Source organism: Salvelinus sp. IW2-2015, unplaced genomic scaffold (assembly GCF_002910315.2).
Source record: "Salvelinus sp. IW2-2015 unplaced genomic scaffold, ASM291031v2 Un_scaffold1912, whole genome shotgun sequence".
Classification (NCBI taxonomy): domain Eukaryota; kingdom Metazoa; phylum Chordata; class Actinopteri; order Salmoniformes; family Salmonidae; genus Salvelinus; species Salvelinus sp. IW2-2015.
In genome coordinates, this window is record NW_019943272.1 from 13,056 (window position 1) to 24,373 (window position 11,318).

The 11,318-nt window shown below is 42.1% G+C and overlaps 1 protein-coding gene across 1 annotated transcript in view; it reads right to left on the reverse strand.

Annotated features, from left to right (window-relative positions):
- mrpl2 (mitochondrial ribosomal protein L2) overlaps nucleotides 1–9,837 on the reverse strand; it is a 22,704-nt gene extending 12,867 nt beyond the window's left edge. Inside the window, exons 1-5 of the mRNA XM_024139800.2 lie at nucleotides 9,726–9,837; nucleotides 6,675–6,769; nucleotides 1,673–1,856; nucleotides 1,397–1,538; nucleotides 304–419 (exon numbers count right to left, since the gene is read on the reverse strand). Coding sequence (XP_023995568.2) covers nucleotides 304–419; nucleotides 1,397–1,538; nucleotides 1,673–1,856; nucleotides 6,675–6,746 — 514 coding nt within the window. The 5' untranslated portion in view covers nucleotides 6,747–6,769; nucleotides 9,726–9,837. The remainder of the gene's footprint in view (nucleotides 1–303; nucleotides 420–1,396; nucleotides 1,539–1,672; nucleotides 1,857–6,674; nucleotides 6,770–9,725) is intronic.
- Nucleotides 9,838–11,318: the final 1,481 nt, after the last annotated feature.

An 11,318-nucleotide genomic window follows, 5' to 3' on the forward strand; every position in this document is an offset into this window, starting at 1 on the left:
TTAGAAACGGCTCCATTATCTTATGGAGAGGACAGGTGTATTAGAAACAGCTCCATTATCTTGTGGAGAGGACAGGTGGGTCGAGCCCGGGCTAAATTCCCAATCTGTCCATCATGGCCACCAAATCTTCCCTAGCTTAGAATTGGCTCATTCATCCCCCTTCCTCTCCCCTGTAACTATTCTCCCATTGTGTTCAGTCAACTTACGTGGTAAATGAAGGATAAAATGAAAATAGAAAAAGCCAGGAGGTTTGACTGAAGCTTCCACACAGTGCAGCAGCTAGGGTTTAGATGGGGGTCTTACCTGCCATGCGGCCGATAGTCCCAGAGGTTTTAATGAGGTCTCCAACTTGCATGTTCTCTGTAGCAATAATCCAACGCTTCCTCTTGCCTCCTGCCACCAGAGCTATTTCTGCAGATCTGTTATGAAACACCAATAGATATCACTTAGACAGCGAACGTCTTCTAGATTCACATAGAAAAAGACCAGTAGATACACTACCGGTCAAAAGTTTTATAACACCTACTCATTCAAGGGTTTTTCTTTATTTTTACTAAACTCAACAAAAAAAGAAACATCTCACTGTCAACTGTGTTTATTTTCAGCAAACTGAACATGTGTAAATATTTGTATGAACATAACAAGATTCAACAACTGAGACATAAACTGAACAAGTTCCACAGACATGTGACTAACAGACATGGAATAATGTGTCCCTGAACAAAGGATCTGGGGGGGGGTCAAAATCTTCTGATAAATTATGTCAATTAGCCTTTGTCAATTGGAGGTGTACCTGTGGATGTTTTTCAAGGCCTACATTTAAACTCAGTGCCTCACTAGCTTGACATCATGGGAAAATCAAAAGAAATCAGTCAAGACCTCCAAATTTTATTTTATACCTCCACAAGTCTTGTTCATCCTTGGGAGCAATTCCCAAATGCCTGAAGGTACCACGTTCATCTGTACAAACAATAGTACGCAAGTATAAACACCATGGGACCACGCAGCCGTCATACCTCTCAGGAAGGAGACGCGTTCTGTCTCCTAGTGATGAATGTACTGTGGTGCGAAAAGTGCAAATCAATCCCAGAACAACAGCAAAAGGACCTTGTACAGAAGTATCTATATCCACAGTAAAACGAGTCCTATATCGACATAACCTGAAAGGCCGCTCAGCAAGGAAGAAGCCACTGCTCCAAAATGGTATAAAAAAGCCAGACTACGGCTGCAAAGGCAGCAGCTACTCTTCCTACTTGAACACTGTGCTCCTTCATTTTTTATTTAGGAGCACATGTAGTCCTTGGGGAAAAAGTTAGAGTAGAGCCCTGCAAGAGGTTAGGGCGGGGGCCGCCAACAGGGTTAAGGTGGGGGCCACCAAAAAGAGTAATTCTCATACCTGCAGGGGTCATACCGGACCTCCATCACCCTCTCCTCGAAGGTCTGCTCCTCTCTGCCTGGTTCATAGCGGAGACGCTGGAAGTCAATCCAACGGTATCTCTGTTTATGGCCTCCTCCAATACCATGTGTACGAACCCTCCCTGTAGGTTAGGAGGGAAATATAGCTCAATCAATGGTATGTCTGTCCCAGTCAGTCTCATTGTCTGATGGTGTACTACGGGTAGGATGTAGGTAGGGGTTAGTCTGTCTGATGGTGTACTACGGATAGGGTTACCAGAGTGATCTCTGCCTCCAGTCTTCTTCATGCCTATAGGTCTAATGGTGTATTTCTCCCTCTGTTTCCATGCGTTTCTGTTCTGCTCCAGACAGGCTGTAGTCAGGAAGCCTCGCCACCCAGAGCAGGTTAGAGAGGGAAACATGGAGCTGGTCTGGGACCGGAGCACCGTCTGTCCTGCTGTCTATGAACAACAAACACAGTGCATTTGGAAAGTATTTCGGACCCCTGGACTTTTTCTACATTGTGTTAAGTTAAATTAGGCTGTTTTAAAAAATAAATGAAAATAACATGTTTTTCATCAATCTACACAACCCATAATGACAAAGCAAAAACTGGTTTAGAAATGTTTGCAAAAAAAAAATGCATAAAACAAAAAAAGAATACCTTTTTACATAAAAGTATTTCAGACCCTTTGCTATGAGACTCGAAATTGAGCTCAGGTGCATCCTTTTTCCATTGATCAACCTTGAGATGTTTCTACAACTTGGAGTCCACCTGTGGTCATTTCAACTGATTGGACATGATTTGGGAAGGCACACACCTGTTTATACAAGATCCCACACTTGACAGTGCATGTCAGAGCAAAAACCAAGCCATGAGGTCGAAGGAATTGTCCACAGAGCTCCGAGACAGGATTGAGTCGAGGCACAGATGTGGGTAGGGTACCAAAACATTTCTGCAGCATTGAAGGTCTAAGAACACAGTGGCCTCCATCATTCTTAAATGGAAGTTTGGAACCACCAAGGTTCTTCCTAGAGCTGGCCGCCCGGCAAAACTGAGCAATGAGGGGAGAAAGGCCTTCGTAAGGAATGTGACCAAGAACCCGATGGTCACCGACAGAGCTAAAGAGTTCCTCTGTGGAGATGGGAGAACCTTCCAGAAGGACAACCATCTCTGCAGCACTCCACCAATCAGGCATTTATAGTAGAGTGGCCAGACAGAAGCCACTCCTCAGTAAAAAAGGCAAATGACAGCCCACTTGGAGTTTGTCAAAAGGCACCTAAAGGACTCTCAGACCCTGAGGAAACAGGATTCTCTGGTCTGATGAAACCAAGATTTAACTCCTGGCCTGAATACAAGCGTCACGTCTGGAGGAAACCTGGCACCATCCCTACGATGAAGCATGGCGTGGCAGCATCAGATGTGTGGATGTTTTACAGTGGCAGGGACTGGGAGAATAGTTTGGATCGAGGGAAAGATGGAGCTAAGTACGAAGAGATCCTTGATGATAACCGTCTCCAGAGCGCTCAGGACCTCAGACTGATGAGCCGGTTCACCTTCCAACAAGAAAACGACCCTAAGCACACAGCCAAGACAACGCAGGAGTGGCTTTGGGACAAGTCTCTGTATGTCCTTGAGTGCCCAACCAGAGACCAGACTTGAACCTATCTGGAGAGACCTGAAAATAGCTGAGAGAATCTGCAGAGAAGGGAGAAACTCCCAATTACAGGTGTTCCAACCTTGTAGTGTCATACCCAAGGCTGTAAATCGCTGCCAAAGGTGCTTCAACAAATTACTGAGTTAAAGAGTCTGAATACTTATGAACATGTAATGTGATCTGTTTTTATTTGTAATACATCTGCAAAAAGTCTAAACCTGTTTTGGCTTTTTCATTATGTGGTATTGTGTGTAGATTGATGAGGGGGGAAAAAACACATTTTAGAATAAGGCTGTAATGTTAAAAAAAAAAAAAAAAAAAGGTCAAGGGGTCTGAATACTTTCCAAATTCACTCACACAACACACACAGTAACAGTTTGGACACACTCATTCAAGGATTCCTCTTTATTTTTATTATTTTCTACATTGTAGAATAATAGTTAAGACAAACTATTAAATAACACATATGAAATCATGTAGTAAGCAAAAATAAAGTGTTAAACACCTTTGCCCTGATGACAGCTGTACACTCCACCAACTTTCAGCTTTTCAAATCAAATTGTATTTGTCACATGCGCTTACAAGCTCTTAACCAACAAAGTAGTTTTTCCAACAGTTTTGAAGGAGTTCCCACATATGCTGAGCACTTGTTGGCTGCTTTACCTTCACTCTGCGGTCCAACTCATCCCAATTGGAGGGAAAAAACAAGATGGCGTACCAGTCAAACATGTGTTTTGTTTGTCCGTGTAAATATTGTTTTACCCTTGTTTTTTCTTTTCATATATGAACATATATACACACTGCTCAAAAAAATTAAGGGAACACTTAAACAAACACATGTAACTCCAAGTCAATCACACTTCTGTGAAATCAAACTGTCCACTTAGGAAGCAACAGTGATTGACAATAATTTCACATGCTGTTGTGCAAATGGAATAGACAAAAGGTGGAAATTATAGGCAATTAGCAAGACACCCCCAATAAAGGAGTGATTCTGCAGGTGGTGACCACAGACCACTTCTCATTCCTATGCTTCCTGGCTGATGTTTTGGTCACTTTTGAATGCTGGCGGGTGCTTTCACTCTAGTGGTAGCATGAGACGGAGTCTACAACCCACACAAGTGGCTCAGGTAGTGCAGCTCATCCAGGATGGCACATCAATGCGAGCTGTGGCAATAAGGTTTGCTGTGTCTGTCAGCGTAGTGTCCAGATTATGGAGGCGCTACCAGGAGACAGGCCAGTACATCAGGAGACGCGGAGGAGGCCGTAGGAGGGCAACAACCCCAGCAGCAGGACCGCTACCTCCGCCTTTGTGCAAGGAGGAGCACTGCCAGAGCCCTGCAAAATGACCTCCAGCAGGCCACAAATGTGCATGTGTCTGCTGAAACGGTCAGAAACAGACTCCATGAGGGTGGTATGAGGGCCCGACGTCCACAGGTGGGGGTTGTGCTTACAGCCCAACACCGTGCAGGACGTTTGGCATTTGCCAGAGAACACCAAGATTGGCAAATTCGCCACTGGCGCCCTGTGCTCTTCACAGATGAAAGCGGGTTCACACTGAGCACATGAGCACATGTGACAGACGTGACAGAGTCTGGAGATGCCGTGGAGAACGTTCTGCTGCCTGCAACATCCTCCAGCATGACCGGTTTGGCGGTGGGTCAGTCATGGTGTGGGGTGGCATTTCTTTGTGGGGCCGCACAGCCCTCCATGTGCTCGCCAGAGGTAGCCTGACTGCCATTAGGTACCGAGATGAGATCCTCAGACCCCTTGTGAGACCATATGCTGACACATGCACATTTGTGGCCTGCTGGAGGTCATTTTGTCCATCCGTGTCATTCTCAAAAGTTTTGGCCACGACCGTAAATCTACAGTTGAAGTAGGAAGTTAAATACACCTTAGCCAAATACATTTAAACTTAAGTTTCACAGTTGATGACATTTAATCCTAGTAAAAATGTCCTGTCTTAGGTCAGTTAGGATCACCACTTTATTTTTAAAATGTGAAAATGTCAGAATAATATTAGAGAGAATGATTTATTTCAGCTTTTATTTCTTTCATCACATCCCCAGTGGGTCAGAAGTTTACATACACTAAATTAGCATATGGTAGCGTTGCCTTTAAATTGTTTAACTTGGGTCAAACGTTTCACGTAGCCTTCCACAAGCTTCCCACAATAAGTTGGGTGAATTTTGGCCTAATCCTCCTGACAGAGCTGGTGTAACTGAGTCAGGTTGGTAGGCCTCCTTGCTCGCAACACGCTTTTTCAGTTCTGCCCACAAATTTTCTATAGGAATGAGGTCAGGGCTTTGTGATGGCCACTCCAATACCTTGACTTTGTTGTCCTTAAGCCATTTTTCCACAACTTTGAAAGTGGAAGACCCATTTGTGACCAAGCATTAACTTCCTGACTCATGTCTTGAGATGCTGCTTCAATATATCCTCATAATTTCCCTCCTCATGAGGCCATCTAATTTGTGAAGTGCACCAGTCCCTCCTGCAGCAAAGCACCCTGACAACATGATGCTGCCACCCCCGTGCTTCACGGTTGGAATGGTGTTGTTCGGCTTGCAAGCCTCCCCCTTTTTCCTCCAAACACAATGATGGTCATTATGGTCAAACAGTTCTATTTTTGTTTCATCAGACCAGAGGACATTTCTACAAAAAGTACGATCTTTGTCCCCATGTGCAGTTGCAAAACAGCTTTTTTATTGCGGTTTTATAGCAGTGGCTTCCTCCTTGCTGAGCGGCCTTTCAGGTTATGGATATAGGATATAGGACTCGTTTTACTGTGGATATAGATACTGTTGTACCTGTTTCCTCCAGCATCTTCACAAGGTAATTTGCTGTTGTTCTGGGATTGATTTGCACTTTTTGCACCAAAGTACGGTATGAGGCCTGCGTGGTCCCATGGTTTTTAGACTTGCGTACTATTGTTTGTACAGATGAACGTGGTTCCTTCAGGCGATTGGAAATTGCTCCCAAGGATGAACCAGACTTGTGGAGGTCTACAATTTATTTCTGACGTCTTGACTGATTTCTTTTGATTTTCCCATGATGTCAAGCAAAGAGGCACCGAGTTTGAAGGTAGGCCTTGAAATATATCCACAGGTACAGCTCCAATTAACTCAAATTATGTCAATTAGCCTATCAGAAGCTTCTAAAGCCATGACATCATTTTCTGGAATTTTCCAAGCTGTTTAAAGGCACAGTCAACTTAGTGTATGTACTAACTTCTGACCCACTGGAATTGTGAAACAGTGAATTATAAGTGAAATAATCTGTCTATAAACAACGGTTGGAAAAATTACTTGTGTCATGCACAAAGTAGATGTCCTAACCGACTTGCCAAAACTATTATTTGTTAACAAGAAGTTTGTGGGTTGGTTGAAAAACGAGTTTTAATGACTCCAACCTAAGTGTATGTTAACTTCCGACTTCAACTGTATCTATCTGGCCTTAGTCCTGCCTGACCATGCTCTGTCCTGATGTCTAAACATTCATAGGAGTCAGCTGGTCAATACATATCGTGTATATAGCACGAAACAATACATAGCTATTACAGATATCACCATTGTCTACCATGATGCTGTTTGATTAGATATGGAGACTAGAGCCTACCTGGGTTGGTAATAGAGCCGGCCAGGAGAGGGACAGCGAGCGCAGAGCTCGGGATAAAGATGCCACCGCCATGATGACAATCTCCAGAGGAAACCCTGATGGATAAATTAATGAATAACATTCACTAAGGTCTCAGTCACATCATTAGGTTGAATCCTAGACCCGGGTTGAATGAATGAATAATGTCAGGTAGCTACACTGGCCTCGTCCTGGCAGTTCTGCCGCTCTAGGCGAGTCAAAGTAAAACATACTACCCCACAAAACTAGTGTAGCCTAGTGTCAGCCCACAATGCCTAGTGGTTAGAGCGTTGGACAAGTAACCGAAAGGTTGCAAGATCGAATCCCTGAGCTGACAAGGTAAAAATCTGTCATTCTGCCCCGGAACAAGGCAGTTAACCCACTGTTCCTAGGCCGTCATTGAAAATAAGAAGTTGTTCTTAACGAACTTGCTTAGTAAAAAAAATATACCCATCGATGTGGTACCGTTTGTAAAACAGGCAGTTGCATAGTCTGTATTAGCCTGTAGTACTGATTCATGACAATAAAGCCCACGGAGAAGGAGGGAAACTTAGTAGCCTAATTCCATTAAATACTGTACATTTTATTTAGACTGTTTTTAGGATATGGTGTTTGTTAACATGTTTTGGGCATTTTCACACAGTTCTGAGCTATAGTTCGAATCAGAGTTTGATCATTTGTTATATTGTATTTTTTTCTCTCCATTTGGTCTGGTTGATTACACATTTCCAAATGTTAAATTAATGTGTTCATGCTAGTCATTTGTTTATTGGAGAAAATGCTCACATTAAAACCATTTATGATTATCATTAAGCATCACTTGTGTCCCAATCTTTATATTTCTTTCACTTATTTGATCGTCCAACAACATGCGGGAGGAAACAGCGCAATAAGATAAATATTTTGTGCCCAACTTTGGCAAAGTAGGCACTGCTTATCATGGGAGGCATCAGCGCTAAAGTAAATAGCCCATATACCACTAGGTCAGAGAAGTCTTCATTGTCTTTGGGCAGAATTGTGACGTGTTATGTGTTGGAGCCAGGGATGGGCGATATGGGCTAAAACTCATGTTGATTTTTTTCTAACTTATGGGCAATTCACAATATACATCTCCATTTATTTCCTTAAATGTTCTCTAAATAAGCTGTTGTAGTAAAATTAATGGTCAAATAAACTGCATTTAAACAGTCAGTAATAATATAATGAATTCAGAGCTTGGTTGAATTATAAGTCTTCCACAACCATAAGACCCACTAATCATTTTATCAAAATAGTTGTACCTGCTTTTTTCCCCTCCAATAATCATTGATCTGGCTTTCAGCTCTATCTACAAAATATAACCTTTTTGTAACAAATGTAACCAGAACCATGCATAATGCACATGAACTAATAATGTAGCAGGCATTATACAAAATGAACACCAGTCTCATAATCTCTAAAACACAAGCCCACGTGCTAGTGAGTAGCCAGCTAATATTTATGTTTCAAGTTTGGCCAACTTGGATCTAGGTAGAATTTCACAAGCTCTGAATACAGCGAACAAGACATAACAGTTTACTTGTTATGAACACAACCTTCTGTCCGTCTCCAACTGTTTGAACAGCGTGCTAGCCTGTCCACTTTTGTTCACATGTTGAAATCAAGTGGCTTACCGTATTTCTCAGAATGAGAAGTTGCCAATTGCTTATATACTTGCTTTATGCGTATTGCACATGTATAAATCAGACTAAACAGCTAGCATAACAATATTTGACTAAATTGCTGCTAGCGATACATGGTAACACAACGTGCGCGTGACAAACTGAGCATTAATGTTCATTGGTACATCCGTTTTAGTGTCTGCTCGAAATGTGAGGAGTTGAAACAAACAGGGGATGGTTCAAAAGGCGAACTTCTATTACAGCAAAATAATGTCTCCATATTACCAATTCTGTTGGACCAAACCTCAAATAGCGAGTTGAATCCGCTTGTCAGAGAGGAAGATCTCTCATCTTTGTTATTGTGAGTGGTAGGGGCAGGGTCTTGGGAGAAAGAAGCAAGAGAGGTTTTTGTCTGGCCAAAATAAGCCCAATGCGTTTCTATGAGCTATTTTAAATCTAAGCTTGTCGGCTGCATTCCCGCATTTGGGACAAAGACTCCCATTGCTACGACGGAGACATGACCATCTCATCACTATAAACAGATATCTAATGTAAATGGAAAGGTGCACAGAACAGAAGGAGCGGACGAGACATGAGAACATGCGGACATAAACTCTCATAAAAACAAAATACAAAAAAACCTTCTGCAATACTGCCATTTGGAATATTGCGCAAAAACATTTGTTTTAATTCATTCGATATATCGCCCACCCCTAGTTGGAGGTGCGTCTTGGTCAGTTTAGCTCAGAAAATACCGACCTCACTCTACTGCCCTCTAATCCTGCCTAATGGACGAGCCGGTCCTGTAACTACAACAATCACAGTCATTTATTCGGTTGAATTAATATGTTAGCTACCTACAACAATACCAGTCATGTTACTAGAATGAATGACTTACTCATGTGTCAGTAAAATAACCAGGTTGAATGACAGAGTAGCAACAAGCTGCTTATGGGCTAGAGAACACTGGGCTAGGACCGATTTTGGGAAACCTTGCTGTAAATCACTAGCTAGTTAGCTTAGACACGACTAGTTAGCTAGCTAGCAAACTGATACGACGTTCTGTGCAGTAACCTACAGTATACATGTTCAACTCAAACAAGCTATTCACGTTTAAACGATATATGTATCAAGTTATGTCTAGCTAATTCTATAAGTTATCGTAGCTAGCTAATATAGAACCAAATGGTTTGGCAGCTTGTGATAACGTCAGCTAGCTAACGTTGCCTTCGTGTGTGCGCATCTCGTAGCTAACGACGTTAGAACACTAGACAGAAATAGCACCACATAGTCCGTAGCGTCGCTGTAAATACCAGTACTCGTTTTGCATTCATTGCTGAAAGTCGTGAATTTCATGAGCTACATGTTGCAGTAATTTTAGCTACATAGCCACCTGAAGATATTTCGTGCCTCCACTCGATTCTGCTTGTCCTTCAGCTAACACGCCGGGTCGCACATAATTGACGTCCGAAGATTCATCTTCTTCTCTGGTCGTGTTCATTCTTCTTCTGCTTCGATGGGGTTTAACGGCGGTTGGTATTCAATGTTAATGGTGCATTACCGCCACCAGCTGTACGGCATATTGAAGGATCAAATAGAAAATATATTGCGGGAAAGGGGTAAAAACGACAACATTCAAAATACAAAAATAGATATGTCAACAAATAAAACCCATCCCACTTCTTCAATTACAGTCCGTTACACAGGCTCAGGGGCCTATGAGGGCGGAACATTCACGACAGGATTTCTTGCACAGCCTTGGCTGTGAAATTACAAAGACCCAATGTATTGTGTCACTTTTATTGAAAATAAGAATAGAATATGTTTCTAAACACTTCTACATTAATGTGGATGGTACCACGATTAAGGATAATCCTGAATGAATTGTGAATAATGATGAATGAGAAAGTTGGTTGACAATGAACACCACAACAGCACAAGCGGAGAAGATGTTGGAGAAAATTGGAATCATTGTGAATGCAGCTGAATAAAATAAAAGTATGCACTTTAAAGACCCAACAGGCTCTAACCAGAATAGAAAGAGGAGTGGGAGGCCCCGGTGCACAACTGAGCAAGAGGACAAGTACATTAGAGTGTCTAGTTTGAGAAACAGACGCCTCACAAGTCCTCAACTGGCAGCTTCATTAAATAGTACCCGCAAAACACCAGTCTCAACGTCAACAGTGAAGAGGCGACTCCGGGATGCTGGCCTTCTAGGCAGAGTTCCTCTGTCCAGTGTCTATGTTCTTTTGCCAATCTTAATATTTAATTTTTATTGGCCAGTCTGAGATACGGCTTTTTCTTTGCAACTCTGCCTAGAAGGCCAGCATCCCGGAGTCGCCTCTTCACTGTTGACGTTGAGACTGGTGTTTTGTGAGTACTATTAAATGAAGTTGCCAGTTTGTTCTGTGAAGGGAGTAGTACACAACGTTGTACGAGATCTTCAGTTTCTTGGCAATTTATCGCATGGAATAGCCTTCGTTTCTCAGAACAAGAATAGACCGACGAGTTTCAGATTAAAGTTATTTGTTTCTGGCCATTTTGAGCCTGTAATCAAACCCACAAATGCTGATGCTCCAGATACTCAACCAGTCTAAAGAAGGCCAGTTGTATTGCTTATTTAATCAGAACAACAGTTTTCAGCTGCTGTGCTAACATAATTGCATAATTGCATAATGATCAATTAGCCTTTTAAAATGATGAACTTGGATTAGCTAACACAACGTGCCATTGGAACACAGGAGTGATGGTTGCTGATAATGGGCCTTTGTACGCCTATGTAGATATTCCATTAAAAATCAGCCATTTCCAAATATTAATTTACAACATTAACAATGGCTACACTGTATTTCTGATCAATTTGATGATATTTTAACAGACAAAATTATTTTTTCTTTCAAAAACAAGGTAATTTCTAAGTGACCCCAAACTTTAGAACTGTAGTGTATATACATATTGTGCATTCATAAAGAATTCAGACCCATTG